Source organism: Chiloscyllium punctatum, chromosome 27 (genome assembly GCF_047496795.1).
Source record: "Chiloscyllium punctatum isolate Juve2018m chromosome 27, sChiPun1.3, whole genome shotgun sequence".
Lineage (NCBI taxonomy): Eukaryota > Metazoa > Chordata > Chondrichthyes > Orectolobiformes > Hemiscylliidae > Chiloscyllium > Chiloscyllium punctatum.
Window position 1 is genome coordinate 6158213 of NC_092765.1, and position 17696 is coordinate 6175908.

Consider the following 17696-nt stretch of genomic DNA (forward strand, 5'->3'; position numbering starts at 1 on the left):
TGGGAGGTCATGTTGTGGCTGCACAGGGCATTGGTTAGGCCACTTTTGGAATACTGTGTGCAAGTCTGCACTCCCTGCTATAGAAAGGATGTTGTGAAATTTGAAAGGGTTCAGAAAACATTGTGAAGGATGTTGGAGTGTTCGAACTATGGGTACAGGCTGAATAGGCTGGGGCTGTTTTCCCTGGAACATTGGAGGATGAGGGGGTGACCTTATAGATGTTTATAAAATCATGAGGGACATACCTAGGATAAATAGACAAAGTCTTTTCCCCAGTGTGGGGGAGACCAGAACTAGAGGGATAGGTTTAAGGATGGTGTGGAAAGATTTAACAGGGTCCTAAGGGGCAACTTTTTTATGCAGCGGGTGATGCATGATGGAATGAGCTGCAAGAGGTGGAGGCTGGTACAATTGCAATTTTTAAAAGGCATCTAGATGGATTTATGAATAAGAAGGGTTTACAGGGCCAAATGCTGGCAATTGGGACTAGATTCATTTAGGATATCTGGTCGGCATGGACGAGTTGGATCGAAGGGTCTGTTTCCATGCTGTACATCTCTATGACTGCATAGCTCGAAATAGGAGATACAGGTACAGTGACAACATTTAAAAGACATTCGGATAGCAACATGAATAGGAAAGGTTTAGTGGGCTATGGGCCAAACACAGGCAAATAAGACTAGTTTAGTTTGGGAAACATGGTCAGCCGGGATGGGTTCGTCGGAAGGGTCTATTTTCACACTCTATGACTCAATAATCTCCTTGTCTTCTCTGACATCTTTAACCCATGGGGGGGTTCTCTTTGGGCAAATATTCCACTAATTTTCTAAGTTGAAATTTTTTGCTCTGGTTTCCATTCACACTTACTTGCAAAACATCAAGAGTAAGATGTTCCATGAGCCAGTGCAGTTGGGCATTGGTTGAAAAACTTGTGTCTTTTCTTGCTTCAAAGAATAGTCCTTGGTAACCTGGTCCCTTTATTGTAATATCAGTGGAACTGGATTTGTCACAAAGTAGAAAGCGTGTGAAATAAGTGTTTCATGTTATTTTCCCTGGAGCGTTGGAGGCTGAGGGGTGATGTTATAGAGATTTGTAAAGTCATACCCAATTCTTAAATGGCAAAAAGACATTCACAACTCACCAGAGCAATTTCAAAGCTTTATAAACATTCAAAAACTCTACAGCACAAACTGGGTCAGTTAGCTAGTCATCAATTGATTCATAATCTATGTGTGTTTTAATTATTAAAAGCTTTTAAGAGATCCCTGATAGGTTTGTACTAATAAACAAATTAAATTTTGGAGCGTCCTCAAACAGACACAGTTAGTAAAAGAAAAATCAAAATCGATCTTTTGCGTTGTTTTGGCTGATTTTTGGGTCAACTGTATCAGAGTTTTTGTTCTTTGTGCTGTGACCATCTACAATGTGGAGATGATGACTAATTGCTTCTAACCCTGTTTGAAGAATAAAAGTAACTGGGAAATAGAAAGAAGTACAGGTCACCTGGGAAGAGGAAGACCATAAGACAAGGGAGAAAAAGTAGGCCACTCAGCCCATCTAATCTGCTTCACCATTCCATAAGATCATGGTTGATCCTCAACTCCACTTTCTTGCCTTATCACATGACCTTCGATTCCCTTCCTGATTAAAAGTCTGTCCATCGCACAGTCTTGATGACCCAGTCTTCATGACCCAGTCTCTGTGGTAAAGGATTTCACAGATTCACTACCCTCTGAGTGTTCCTTATCTCTTTTCTTAAATGGGTATATCATCTCCCACAGGATGCTAAAATTGCTGATTTTCTCCATGGCCTGCAGCTCCTTTTTTTTAGGAAGAGGAAAAGCTTCATTAATTAAAAATGCCAGTTTTCTGGGATGTGAATAAATTGCTGTTGTGAAGTTTAAATATTGACATGGAAACCTTTCTCGTTTCTCTCCTGTTTCACCTTCCCCCGCCAGTCATTTACTCCTCCTGTAAATGAGTTCAAGATCGGAATGAAGCTGGAAGCTCAGGATCCTCGGAATGTCACCTCAACCTGCATCGCTACAGTTGTTGGAATCACAGGCGTTCGCCTACGACTGCGTCTCGATGGCAGTGACAACAAAAACGATTTCTGGCGGCTGGTGGATTCGGCTGAAATTCAACCAATTGGAAACTGTGAAAAGAACGCGGGAATGCTTCAGCCACCTCTAGGTGAGAAGCACTGGGGAGGAGGAAGCTTCTGGGAGGTTTTCCCAGAGCGACAGTCCTTGGCAGCTCAAGGCACATTCGCTCAGGGAGCTGTCAAAGTTCCCTTCACAAGGGGTCCCTGCAAATACTGACCCAGTACAAGAACCTGCTGTAAGTGTTTCCTATATTCTGCCTCCCTCCTTTCTTGAAGAGAGGGGTTATATTTGCTACATTCCTGTCTGGGGACCAGAAAGAGACTTGACAGTCCTTGGTTCCATCAGTTTGCTTAGTACCATTTCCCTAGTAATTGTAATTTCATTGTATTCATCTCTCCCTTCCATCTTCTGACTTACAGCTATTACTGGGATGTTTTTGTATTCTCCGTAGTGAAGACAAAAGCAAAATATTTGTTCATTTCATTCACCTGTACCTTACTTTCTCCAATTAACTTTCTATTCTCACTTGAACACCGAGATTACAGCAGTTCAAGAAGGCAGCTCACTACCACCTTCTCAAGGCCAACTAGGGACAGGCAATAAACACTGGCCTAACCACTGACACCCATGTCCCATGGCTGAATTTTACCCCAGCAGACATTGGGATTTAAACCCCTGGGTTGCCAGGAGAATGCTATCATTTGGAGGGGAGCTCCCTGTAACTGGCTGGTATTTGGGATTGGGCTGTCCCTCCTTTATTGGGATAGAGTCATAGAGATAGAGTCATAGAGAGTCATAGAGATGTACAGCATGGAAACAGACCCTTCGGTCCAACCCGTCCATGCCGACCAGATATCCCAACCCAATCTAGTCCCACCTGCCAGCACCTGGTCCATATCCCTCCAAACCCTTCCTATTCATATACCCATCCAACTGCCTCTTAAATGTTGCAATTATACCAGCCTCCACCACCTTCAGTGTTTAAACAAACATGTCTGCTCTGGAACTTTTACTAAACCCATTACAGTGACATATTGCATTTTTAACAATTCTAAAATATCTTCTCCTTTTCTCAAGAATTGCTTTATACATCCAGCTTCGGATATATCCTGTTTGACAGACAGCCCAAAAAGAAATCTGGGAAAAGGTCTGAAACAACTTTATAAATGTCAGTTCCTGTGACTCTGGGGAGTGATGAATGGGTGAATAGACATTCTTGGTGTTCAAACCTGGGGAAAGATGCTTTTGCACATGAAGAGTTGGGATTAAGTTCTTCCACCGCAGGAATCTTCTGTAGCCATTGTTTTTGTGAAATGTTCAGTTGCCTTGTATCTAACTGTGCACATAGAGAGGCCTTTCCTTTCTTTAAATGCTAGTGATGGTGCTGCACCAATCAGTGTGACACCCAACTGTGTAAATGATGATACTCTGTACAATGGAAGCCGGTTCCAGTTGAGTTTATGCTGAGTGCAAATAGGGTAATTATGAGGAGGACTAATGCTGGATCAGATATCATCATTCGGATATAACACTATACCACTTTAAAAATATTCAATAGGATTAAGCAGGTTCATGTCGAGGTTATATCAGAGCATGGGTAGGTTCAGTGTTGTGGAAGGGATCTTTCTACAGATTGTGACTGATATCTTCCACATCCAAGGATACAACGATATCCTGGTGACTGACTATTTCACTAAATTTCCTTTTGAGATAAAGCTGTCCCTAGTAACATGATCAGATACGTTATGATGTGGCAGGAGCAGGTGGGAACTTGAAATTAGACCTTCTGGCTCAAGGTTGGGGACATTACTGGAGTGCCTTAAGAACCCCTCTCATCCAGGTTATAGATATTTTCTAATCAACCTGTTCAGAGATGTTATATATACTTACGGGGCGATGGGACTTGAACCAGGCCTCCTGATTTAGTGATTAGGGACTAGTTTGGGTTATATGCTTCCTTAGATTCCTAGTGTATTACACAATTTGAATGGCTGACTGACTAGTCATCACCCTGCATGATGGATGGTTGTTTTGCTTAACTGCTGATGGGACAAGTGGAGTGTATGAATGAATACCTCCTGTACTGGCTTATTCTGGTGTCATCAAGCTGTCTTAAAAGTATAGCACCTTGCTGTTTAATAGTGCAACTCCTCCCCACACAGTCTCATTTATTCCTTTGAAGAATAAGAAACTTGTTCTGGTGAATGTATACCACTACACAGTTTGGTACATTTTCTTTATACATTACAATAACATGTTGACAGAAATACAACATGACTAGATCTGGTCCTCATACAATTATCTCCACTGTGCGGTATAGCTTCTCTCTGTAGTGTGCTGTCTGTTGTTGTGGATAGATGCGTATCATGTGGATTAGATTTGTGGTTATAGTCTGATTTAATATTTTCAGTATCTGAGTCATCATCCTGCAGGATGGATGGTTGATTATGTACAATGCAGATGTGTCGTCTGTTTCATCCTAGGGTTTCACAGTGGTTTGTGACAATGTCGGAGCTGGCTGAACACAATGTCGTAGTGTCTTTCCAGGAGCCTGTGTATTTGTACAAAAAACCCACATGTTGCTGCTTTGACCTGCTTCAAGTTGGATAATTGTCTGCATGCTTGTTGATTTTTCCCTTGTACCTTCTTTCTAACATTACGTCATGTACATTTGGCTGGTTGGGAAGAGTGTGTGATTGAAGAACTGGGTAGCCCTGTCTCTCAAAATGAGAACTGCTGGTGAGGGGAGACCATTGCCTGGAGAGGTCGCTCCTGGATTTAACACAGCCAGCCAAAAATCTTGGCAAGTACCTTTGTATTTAATGATTTGAATTTTGCTTCATACACATTGCACTCTGCAAGTGCAATAGACATACAACATGATCAGATCTGGTCCTCATACAATTTTATCTCTGCTCTGTGGTGTAGCTTCTCTCTGCATGTGGTGTGCTATGTGGGTATCCAGTTCAATCCAGCACAAGAGGAAGAGATAGTGAGGAGCAGAAATAATATGTCAAATATCACCCTTCCTGGACATCTCTTGGAATGGTATGCAAGTGAACTACAGTCCATTGTTGGTTATGATATCTTGAGGAACATCAAATGTCCTGAATGTCACAGTCAATGTGTTATCCACAGTGATATATTCATTACCTCCTGGATTGTGACAATACACAGATGTGTGCAGGTTGATAGACAAGTCATGGAAAGTCCTGCTGTAAGATAGCTAATGCCAGTGCATTGGATGTCAGACCCTATTTGTAACAGGGAGAAAGTGAGGACTGCAGATGCTGGAGATCAGAGCTGAAAAATGTGTTGCTGGAAAAGCGCAGCAGGTCAGGCAGCATCCAAGGAGCAGGAGAATCGACGTTTCGGGCATAAGCCCTTCTTCAAGAATGAGGAGGGTGTGCCAAGCAGGCCAAGATAAAAGGTATGGAGGAGGGACTTAGGGGAGGGGCGTTGGGAATGCGATAGGTGGAAGGAGGTTAAGGTGAGGGTGATAGGCCAGATTGGTGGTGAGGGTGGGGGTGGGGGCGGAGAGGTCGGGAAGAAGATTGTAGGTCAAGAAGGCGGTGCTGAGTCCGAGGGTTGGGACTGAGATAAGGTTGGGGGGAGGGGAAATGAGAAAGCTGGAGAAATCTGCATTCATCACTTGTGGTTGGAAGGTTCCTAGGCGGAAGATGAGGCGCTCTTCCTCCAGCCGTCGTGTTGCCATGGTCTGGCGATGGAGGAGGCCAAGGACCTGCATGTCCTTGGCGGAGTGGGAGGGGGAGTTAAAGTGTTCTGCCACGGGGCGGTTGAGTTGGTTGGTACAGGTATCCCAGAGGTGTTCTCTGAAATGTTCCGCAAGTAGGCAGCCTGTCTCCCCAATGTAGAGGAGGCCACATCGGGTGCAGCGGATGCAGTAAATGATGTGTGTGGAGGTGCAGGTGAATTTGTGATGGATATGGAAGGATCCCTTCGTCTTGGAGGGAAGTGAGGGGGGAGGTGTGGGTGCAAGGTTGCATTTCTTGCGGTTGCAGGGGAAGGTGCTGGGAGTGGAGGTTGGGTTGGTGGGGGGTGTGGACCTGATGAGGGAGTCGCGGAGGGAGTGGTCTTTCCAGAACGCTGATAAGGGAGGGGAGGGAAATATATCCTTGGTGGTGGGGTCTGTTTGGAGGTGGCGGAAATGACGATGGATGATACGATGTATCTGGAGGTTGGTGGGGTGGTAGGTGAGGACCAGTGGGGTTCTGGCCTGTCCAATTGGAGGGACCGGGTTCAAGGGCCGAGGAGCGGGAAGTGGAGGAGATGCAGTGGAGAGCATCGTCAACCACGTCTGAAGGGAAATTATGGTCTTTGAAGAAGGAGGCCATCTGGGTTGTATGGTATTGGAATTGGTCCTCCTGGGAGCAGATGCGGCGGAGGCAAAGGAATTGGGAATATGGGATGGCGTTTTTACAGGGGGCAGGGTGGGAGGAGGTGTAATCTAGGTAGCTACGGGAGTCGGTCGCTCTCCACCGCATCTCCTCCACACAGACCCCACCACCAAGGATATAACCGTGCATGCCTTTTGTGATTTATCACTTAGATGGAGGTAAAGGCTTCAGCATTTCAGATTCTGGCATGTCAAGTTGCTGACATACTCTGTCTGTTTGAAATGCAATGTTGCAGTTACCTCCTGAACATCATTGACATGCTTATGTTCCATGGATAGGCGTTTGGATCGGTCTTTAATGTTGTTCCTTAGTTGGCTGTTCACATTCAGCTGTAGAGCATAGAATGGCACATTGGGTTTCTCTGAACTCTTGGATAACTTGCACATTTTGCTCAATGTTTTTCATGTAGAACGTAGCTTGCATGGACCCACTGTTTGGATGGATGAAGCAAGCAACATCTCATACAATACTGACCCTGTTCACTGTGGTGAGAGTTTCTGGAGAGTCAGCTGCTGATATTCTGCTTCAATTACTTCAAACTTGCATTGGTCAAATGGTGCATCAGTGGCCTTTCCTATGGGTTTGTTGAGATGTGCTTTTCTGAAGGAATTGACAGGTGTGGAATCAAGGACTGGTTCCACCAGTCTTTCGGCTAAGTTAACCTCTTTGACTCTATAAAAGACGTTTAGTTTAAGTATGTGAGTAAGGGATGTTTGGAGGGATATGGGCCAAGCACAGACAGGTGGGACTAGTTTAGGTTTGGGATTATGGTCATCATAGACTGGTTGGACTGAAGAGCCTGTCTTCATGGCTGTATGATTCTTTGACTCTATGAAATCACATTCTGTATGACATCAGCCCGCAATTGGTCAATATTTTCATTTGGCTGTTGGTGATATGACATTAACTCAAGCCTATAAGTTCTGAAGTTGACTTGAACCTTAAACTGATTCTCTAAAAACTGGAAAATTTTATCAGAATCTCTCAAAATAATTTTATTCTTAGTGACCGTTTGATCTATGAAGTGAAGGTCTGTTGTTCTTTCAGTAACTGGATTTCTGACAGAATGTTACTGGATAGCCAGTCCAGATTCAGATCCTTCCTTTTCATTCTGACTGTGCTGCTTTATGGTCAGATTAAAAATCTACATTGCAATGCAGTTCTTTTCCCTCTGTGTTTTTGTTGGCTTCTGTTCTCATTATTCTTGTTTTGATTTAAAGGGTTTCTGCTTTTATGTAGTATGATTGTGCCTATAGTTTGTGCCGAAATCGTGCTTTATTTTATTTTCATGCCATTTTTGAGAAACAAGGTGTCAGAATCAACTGGCAGAATCAACTAATATAAGAACAGTTTAGTTGTGTTTTTATCTGTATTTTTCTCTAGGATCACTTTCTTAGAAATTTGAGTTGTCCTTCAGCATATTTGGAACTGTTTCTTTTAAAGCAAATCAGCCATAGCTTCCTGTTTCATTTTTGAGGAGAGAGTGTACTGTCAAATATGTCTTGCTTAAGAACATTCGTAGCCTTCAGTCTCTGTTGTTAAATATGAACCATAGATCTGAATTTGGGCAGGTAATGGGTGACCGCTCTTACCTTCTTTCAGAATTCAGTGTCAATTTGCTAACCAGCTTCTAGTAACCATTTGGTGCCATCATGATGTTCTTGTGGTTTTCTATATGTGAAAGCATACAACATATACCACAGAAAATTAGGATTGTATTGAGACAGATATCTGGAAGTTTATGAACAGCTAACTGTGTGCACTGACACATCATCACAGACTTGCATATGCAGTTTGGGCTTTATGCTTAGATTAGTATGACATTACGTGCATAGTTGACTGTCTAACTAGCAGACTGATGGAGTGCTTGCTGGCAGCTCTTGTTTGGCAGGACCTCTTGATGCAACCCTGGGCACCTTTGATCCACAGGATTGGGGTCTGTTGAACTCTTGCCAATGCATGAGTGGATCTGATATAATGGGGCCTTTTCAGCATAGGGTGACATGGGTTCTTGCTGGCTCCTCAGCTTGGGAGCAATACCCCATTAATCTTCACGAGATTCCACACAATGTCCTCCCAACATCAGAGATAAGCAGAGAAGGCTGGAACCCAGATTTGGCCGAGGTGTTTCATATCACGAGGGATTCAGGTCAGGTAACTGAAAGTAAATTGTGCGTTTTATGCTCAAGTTCCAAAATAGCAAGCAGTAACATAAGAACCTTTTACATGAGGCTGAAAAGCTTGTGGAACAAACTTATGGGCATGCATCTTTCAAAAGGCTGGGTCCTTTGATTTTTAATGTCTAATTGGCTGTTGGTATTACTGTAAATTTTGGTAGTAGTTTAATGTTCCCAGAACACATTGCACATAGCTGCAGTTAATGGGTATTTTAAATGAGTACATTTGCTCAGGCAGTGATTGATTTGCTCTGTGTCTCACTGTGCTTGCTTATTGGGTTTAAGTGGTAATATAAGTTCCCTGCTTGGCATTTCAGGCTTTATTAAGGGACTAATACTGCATTAAACTTGTATGTTTTGGAGCTCAGTATTTTAAGCTGCTGTGATTCCATAATTTCCTTCTGTATTTATTCTTGGGGGGTTATGGGTGTCCCCAACAATGCTTGCATTTATTGTGCATCCCTAATTACCCTGCTCACTTGAGCACTGCAAGAACAATTATTGTCATGTGCTAATTTATCCAGAAGCAAGCCTTACAGATGCTGAAAATGCAGTATGTATTCAGCAGGTCTTCCAGTATCTGTGGAGAGAGGAATGGGGCCATACAGGATCCCATACTCATATACATTCTGCAATTACAGGGACACATTCTTCAAAGGCCTGTGGAAGAACAGATGTTTCATTTTACAATGTCCCACTGCAGATTCTTTCCCTTCAACTGCCAAAACCACCTCCCCATTGTGCAGCTACTCCATGTCCCATCTTCTGGACTGAGCCTCCGAGCTGTACCGTCAGCTGGAGACTCATTAGACATGCACTTTAGTTGAAAGGCAAAGAATAGAAGCAATAAGCAAGTGTCTGACACCTGTAGTCATTTGGAGTTTGCAGATTTTAATGCAATCGTTGCTGTTGCTAACAGCCTCAGTTGTCCCTTCCTGCCATTTTCCACTATCTCTGAACGTCTGCTGATCGTCTGAAAGAAGGGATTTTTCAGGTATCTCATGGCGGCTATGAGTCGAGGCAAGATGCACACAAGCCCACCTAAATGCTCTTGGAACTAAAAGTTTTAATGTAGCTGCTAGACTCACCATGTCGCTAGCCCCTCTCAGTTATTACATCCTCTAATTGTGAGTGTCAAAGATGTTCATATTATAAGATAATGTTTGAAGGAGTGTGAAGTGGGGGGTCAGTCTGTAACACTGTTTTCATAAGACAAGGAATGAACATACTGTGTAAAATAGTAGTAACAAACTACATAATAGTGTGTAGAAACTCAATGGCATCCATAATTTCTAATAGTAATTTTGTTTACCATGCTCAATTAACCCTCTCCAACCATAAGTAATCAGCAGTAAAGACTCATAGGGAACTTCAGAACCCTGGCACATTTCTACCCACCTTAATGAAAATCTACAAATTTGTTTACTATTTGGAGTCTATGAGTCTAAACCTACAGGAGGTGTGTATATCCAGTATTGAGCAACACTGACACCACTTCCCCATCATCAGTTAAAGGTCTCCACAAATTCAAATTCAAAAAATTAACAGGGCCAGTTTAAAGAAAAGTAAGATCTTCTATAAAATGGTGAGCTTGCTATTTTCTTTATTTTTTTAAACAGTCTGACAATTTTGTTGTCACTTTTATTGATTATGATGCTCAAATCATTTAGTTTTACTCCGACAGTCTTATAGATACATTACTGGTCTTCTTCTGAGAGGTTCTGGTGTCTTCATTGTGCATTGTTTCCCTCAGATACAAAGTTTGACTTTTGTCATTTTCTCTGTAAAGAGGCAATCCAACCTTGTTCTACAACGATGCTTCTGTAACAATTGTAAAAGAGTTGGAGTTAAACAAACAAGACCCCAAGGAAGCCAAAAAGTAGCAGTCACTTGTGGCTTTGGGTGTGTGGTTCTGTGTTTATATGCAGTGGGATGCTACGTGCCACTTACCCATTTGCAGTAATGGCCGAGCCTGACTAACAAGCACCTTTGTGAGGACCCCATTAACACATGGAGTATACCTGCCATTGTTGGTATAGCTGTTCTTGACAGTGTGCACCTTTTTAAAATAATGTGGTTGTCAGAAACAGGTTTCGATGTTAATTTTTGGAGGGCAGAGAAGTATCTGCACTTCCTACGATCTAAGTATGGGCATGAAAAAGACATAGACGAATTCAGTTGTTTTTTTTCTCCTCCCCCACCCATCCGTTCGGATCTGCGAAAACACATCTGGGGTGCATTAATTGTGGCTCCTGAGTTTCTCCACAAACAGAATCAGCCAGTTTGTAAAGATTCAGAGGCTGAAAGCTGGTTTTTTAGTTGCAAATGTTAATACAACTGGAGGATTTGTTTTCAGATCAGATCCTGTTTTGCCTGTGCATTTTCCTTCAAATGAATTATTTTTGCATTTTTTAAAAAACCTTTGTTCTAAATAGGCTGAGTGTGCCATTAATAACTTAGAGTTTGAAAGTGAGCATTGTTTGTTTTAGGATTGCTCTATAAAGTAATTGTTGATGAAATCTCAGGTGCACTTAACCGGAGGATGGAATTCCACTCAATGGCTCAATGAATTGGACTACAACCATATTCCAGGATTTGGAATGATGACAAAACGTGTGTTGTACTAGAAGGAGTGAAAACGCTTGGTTGCTTCCAAAGTATTAAGTGGAGGTTCTGAATGGAGTGGCAAACAGAAATTGTGAGGATTTTGTCCTGTTCTGTTTTTGGAGAATGCTTCCTCGACTCTAGTTGATATTTTGGGTAGACACCCACAGCTCATTCTCTTGATTTTCATCATTAAAATAATGATGGTGGTCTTTGTATATTAAATTGGTGTGTGCTTGTTCCACACCTGGAATACTGTGAACAGTTTTGGTCCCTTTATCTAAGGAAACATATACCAACAAAGTTTTATTAGACTGATATTAGGGATGGAGTGACTGTCTTAGGAGGAGAGGTTGAGTCAGTTGGGCCTTTTACTCATTGGAATTGGGAAGGATAAGAGCAGACCTTACAGAAAGACACAAGGTTCTTGGGGGGATTTGACAGGGTAGGTGTGAAGAGGTTGCATCCCATTGTAAGAGAGTCTAGGACCAAAGGACAGCATCTCAGAAAGAGGGGTTGCACCGTTAAGACAAAGATGAGGAGGGGTTTCTTCTGTCAGAGAGTAATGAATCTGTGGAATTCTTTATCATAGAGGGTTGCTATGTGTCTGTCATTAATTAAATTAAAGACTGAGATAAATTGTTAATCAGTAAAGAAATCAAGATTTTTAGGGAAAAAGCAGACAGGTGGAGTTGAACATTGTCAGATCAACCATGAGTGCATTGAATAATGGAACAGACTCAATCTGGTGAATGGCCTACTTCTGCTAATCTTATGGTGCTGTCTCTCTCCTGTGATAGCAGGCCTTTGCTTACCAGCACTCGTTAACCCACGTGATACATTTCTGAGCAGGACCCATGATGTTCAAATTGTTGGTGGATTTATTTCCATTGACTTTGAGGTAACTTAATCAATGACAATCCACCGTCCCACCCTTCCTATTTTCATTTGTTTATTAGCTGTGTGATGTACGCAGAATAAATGATGTATCAGTGGAAAAGAGTTTGATATGCCCCCAAATTAATATGACATTAATGACGGCTGTATAGGACATTGATTGGGCCAATTTTGGAATATGGTGTTCAAATTCTGGTCTCCCTTCTGTCGGAAAGATGTTGTGAAACTTGAAAGGGTTCAGAAAAGATTTACAAGGATGTTGCCAGCGTTGGAGGATTCGAGCTATAGGGAGAGGTTGACAGGCTGGGGCTGTTTTCCCTGGAGCGTTGGAGGCCGAGGGGTGACCTTATAGAAGTTTATAAAATCATGAGGGGCATGGATAGGGTAAATAGACAAGGTCTTTTCCCAGGAGTAGGGGAGTCCAGAACTACAGGGCATAGATTTAGGGTGCGAGGGGAAAGATTTAAAAGGGATCTAAGATGGTGGTGCGTGTATGGAATGAGCTGCCAAAGGAAGTGGTGGAGGCTGGTACAATTACAACATTTAAAAGGCATCTGGATGGGTATATGAATAGGAAGGGTCTAGATTAGAGTGGTGCTGGAAAAGCACAGCAGTTCAGGCAGCATCCGAGGACGAGTTGGACCAAAGGGTTGGTTTCCGTGCTTTCATCTCTATGATTTTGTTACAATGCTTTTCTGATTTTTACAGATTGTCTTTCAAAGAAGCTGCAAAGGGAATCTGGGCATTGAAGTGTACATGATTTGTTGAAACAGGGAGAATTTTATTGGGGTCTGAGCGACATGGGCTATGGTGTGGTTTGTGACAGAGTCAGACAAGAAGACTAACAAGAACGCGATATTGAGAGCATCGTATTCCATTGTTTTTGCTTTTGCCGAGCATGAGTAATTCTCCCACTAGTGGGTTTCTTCGATATGCAGATTTCTGAGGTCTGTGCATAGCAGCTAATTCCAAAACCAGAAGTCAGTGTGTTGGCATCTGACAAGTACCAGTCTCTAAGAGCTTTCATGGTAAATCTCTGATCCATTTATAGGATGCTTCTGTACCTTTATGCTACACCAACAGCTATCTTTGTAATGCTACAACAAGGACACTGTACATTCAGGGACGTGCACCCAGTACAAGAACTGGACAGGACTCTTTGCTCACTGTCATAGCGCTCACGCTGAGTGAAGTCAGAAGTCACATGGCACCAGGTTATAGGCCAATAGGTTGATTTGAAATCACAAGCTTTTGAAGACTTCACTTGACGATGGAGCAGTGCTCTAAATGCTTGTGATTTCAAATACACCTGTTGGACTATAACCAGGTGTAATGTGACTTATGACTTTGTTTGCCCCAATCCAACACTGGCACCTCCAAATCATTCCTCTGAGGAGGTAGTTGGTAAGATATTGCGAGAAATTACACTGGGCCCCACAGTGGAATCTCTCCAAAAAACATTTTGCAACTTGCGCTCAGACACAAAATGTAAGATTCATAGAGTCATAGAGATGTACAGCATGGAAACAGACCCTTTGGTCCAACCCATCCATGCTGACCAGATATCCCAACCCAATCTAGTCCCACCTGCCAGCACCTGGTCCATATCCCTCCAAACCCTTCCTATTCATATACCCATCCAAATGCGTCTTAAATGTTGCAATTGTACCAGCCTCCACCACTTCCTCTGGCAGCTCATTCCATACATGTACCACTCTCTGCGTGAAAAAGTTGCCCCTTAGGTCTCTCTTATATCTTTCCCCTCTCACCCTAAACTTATGCCCTCTAGTTCTGGACTACCCGACCCCAGAGAAAAGACTTTGCCTATTTACTCTATCCACGCCCCTCCTAATTTTGTAAACCTCAACTCTAAGGTCCTGAGAAATCTCTGCCCTCTTCAGTTATGTCTCTCTAACTGCACTTTGTAATAAAAGATGTATAAATATTTTTGAAGTTTGGATTTCAGAATAGTGGCATATGGTCAGAGTCACAGAGATATACAGCATGGAAACAGCAGTCCAACTCATCCATGCGAACCAGATATCCAAAATTAATCTTGTCCCATTTACCAGCATTTGGCCCATATCCCTCCAATCCCTTCCTATTCATAGACTCATCCAGGTGCCTTTTAAATGCTGTAATTGTACTACCTCCACCACTTCCTCTGGCAGCTCATTCCAAACATGTACCACTCTCTGTATGAAAAAGTAGCTCCTTAGGTCCCTTTTATATACTTCCCTCTCACCTTAAACATAGGTCCCCTAGTTTACAATTCTACGCGAGGGAAAAGATCTTGTCTATTTATCCTATCCATGCCCCTCATGATTTTATAAACCTCTATACGGTCACCCCTCAGCCTCTGATGGTCCAGGAAAATACCTTCAGCCTTGTTGATTGCTTTTGGTCAGAGATTCTTCCTGGAACATTGGCCTGATCCAGTATGTATCAGAGAGCGGGTGATTCTAAATTCCTGTGGCTTTAGTAGCAAAATATTTATGAAATCTGTGTACAACAGGTTGGTAAATCATTAGTAAGCTTTGTTTTCAATTCATAAGAATGTAGGATTAGCAAGTTTAATTCTGTTCAGAAGATTGCATTGCATTGCATTTAGAAGTCAGTTTAGTTTCTCTGCCAGGAGCAATTCAAAGTCATTGAAGAATCAGTTAGTTAGCAGAAGGAACAACAAAAACAGAAATTGCTGGAAAAGCTCAGCAGCTCTGGTGGCATCTGTGAAGAGAAATCAGAGTTAACGTTTTAGGTCTGGTGACCCTTCCTCAGAAGTGATCAACTCCTCAGATGCTGCCAGACCTGCTGAGCTTTTCCAGCAACTTAAGTTTTTGTTTCAGATTCTTTCGGTTTTGTCTTAGCAGAAGGTTTTAGTTTGTGAAATTTCCAAACGTGGAGACTTTGGTCAGAAACATGGGGGCTATTAGAACTGTGAAAGTTTAGGCTCTCAGACTTGTGGAAAAGTTCATGGTGGCAGATTTAGAAAAGACTCATTGGATTATCTCCACAGCCCATGCTAAGGAAACTGCCAGGAATCAGTTAAGTAAGTCCTAAGGAGCTTAGATAGCTGTGTCATTCCTGTAGACTTAAGCCTCTGGAAAAGCTAGTGTCAGTAAATGGGCTCGAATATTGTTTTGCAGTTTGCTTTAGATTGTTAAAAATCACACAATATCAGGTTATCTTTTTTTGAAAGTACAAGCTTTCAGAGCACTGCTCCTTTGTCAGGCACCTCCACAAATTCACCTGCACCTCCACACACATCATTTACTGCATCCACTGAACCCGATGTGGCCTCCTCTATATTGGGGAGAGAGGGTGGCCTCCTCTATACTGGGGAGACAGGGTGGCCTCCTCTATATTGGGGAGACAGGCCGCCTACTTGCGGAACGTTTCAGAGAACACCTCTGGGACACCCGGACCAACCAACCCAACCACCCCGTGGCTCAACACTTCAACTCCCCCTCCCACACCACCAAGGACATGCAGGTCCTTGGACTCCTCCATCGCCAGACCATAGCAACACGACAGCTGGAGGAAGACCGCCTAGGAACCCTCCAACCACAAGGGATGAACTCAGATTTCTCCAGTTTCCTCATTTCCCCTCCCTCCACCTTGTCTCAGTCCCAATCCTCAAACTCAGCACCACCTTCCTAACCTGCAATCTTCTTCCTGACCTCTCCGCCCCCACCCCCACTCCGGCCTATCACCCTCACCTTGATCTCCTTCCACCTATCGCATTTCCAACGCCTCTCCCCCAAGTCCCTCCTCCCTCCCTTTTATCTTAGCCTGCTGGACACACTTTCCTCATTCCTGAAGAAGGGCTCATGCCTGAAACATCGATTCTCCTGCTCCTTGGATGCTGCCTGACCTGCTGCGCTTTTCCAGCAACACATTTTCAGCTCTGATCTCCAGCATCTGCAGTCCTCACTTTCTCCTGTTTTTCAGTGAAACACAACCTTGTTAAGACCAAAGAAAAAGGATCTATCAAGTCAGATTTCAGTCTGGGATTTGAATAGTCCAGTAATAACAACAGGTGGGATCATAACACTGTTAATCATCTGTTAAAATAATTGGAAATAATTGATTTCTAATTGCCTTCTCTCTTAGTGGTGGTTTTTCAGAGAAGTTATGAGGTGTTATCATCATGTTCCCCGAGCTTACAACCCCAGAGATGAAAGCTGCTTCCTATCAAGCCATAAATCTGTGCCTCAGAGAGAGATTTGACGAAGGTCAGAAATATAAGCGATTGAGGAGGGGTGACCATCTACTCCATATTCTCTCATGAGGTCAATAAGTATTTGATATTTCCTTAAACTGGATCATATCTCAGCCCCAGGCGAAATGTGTCGCACCAGCTGCTTTCCCTGACTCCAGAGATGAGCAAACGGCAGAAGCTCCCCTCTGTGTGTTTTTGATCGGTGTGGTGTGCTCTCTGAAGCTTCCCTGTGGTTGTTCTAGGATTAAGCTTGTCCACATACCTATTTTTATCTATAATACATTCCCCTGTGGTGTGTTCATCTGTTGATGCAAGGGTTGTCCTGTGGTGGGTTTGAGGTATTTGTTCCAAATAAACCTTCTGCTTGCTGCTTCAATTGAATGTACATTGGAAGCCAAAGCAAACAACAAAGAATTTCATTTATATAGCCCCTCTCTTGCAAAGTGTTGGGCTACACCAAGAAGAGCGAAACATTGATTGGAAACAGGTGAGATGCATGTGAAATCTGCCGTTGCTTCATCTGTTTTTGGGATGTAAAGTAAAGGCTAGGGTGACAAATTTCAGGCGGTAATTTTCTGAATGCAAACATAAGGCAGCCAGGTAACTACCTTAGCAAATTAAAATCCATACACAGGTCTGCAAAACTGACAAAGTCTATTCACGGCCTTGACCCTCCCCTCTCTTCCAACCCTAGCACCCTGGCAAGGTCCTAAAAGGAACTGAACTTTACCCAGAACTTATAAAACCTAGATCTTTCAAACGATTCATTTCTAATGTATCGCACACCCATCTATTTGTAGCCCAGATTTGTTGAAAAGTCCCCCATTTCTGTCTTTTTTGCAACTCCATGTATTTTTCTGAGAAATGTACGATAATTGTCAAAAGGTTCTCTTGATGGACAATGGGCCATGAAACTCCAGTAATCGCTTGCACTGACTTATTCTATGCCATATTTTCAGACTGCAATCCACAAAGACATGTCTGGGTTTCGAAGAATTTATGTTAAAATGGAGTGAAATTCAACATACCACTTACTCTGATGAAGAGTCATCTAGAGTTGAAACATAAGCATGCTCCCTGTTCATGGACACGGCATCAGCTGCTGTGATCTCCAACATTTATTGTTTTCATGCTGCTTACCTCTTGTGTAATATTGAAAGTATCACTTAAAAGTAACCCAGAAATCATTGTAATAGCCCCAACTTTCTTCCCACTCAGCTGATCACTTTTTTGGGATATGTCCCATAACTGGCTCCTCGGGCAAGAGTTTAAC

The 17696-nt window shown here is 42.8% G+C and overlaps 1 protein-coding gene across 10 annotated transcripts in view; it reads left to right on the top strand.

Annotated features, from left to right (window-relative positions):
* scmh1 (Scm polycomb group protein homolog 1) overlaps positions 1–17696 on the top strand; it is a 198471-nt gene that overhangs the window by 90318 nt on the left and 90457 nt on the right. For all 10 annotated transcript variants that reach the window (XM_072547970.1, XM_072547977.1, XM_072547978.1 and 7 more), the window contains one exon: positions 1959–2193. In XM_072547970.1, the coding sequence (XP_072404071.1) occupies positions 1959–2193 (235 nt within the window). The remainder of the gene's footprint in view (positions 1–1958; positions 2194–17696) is intronic.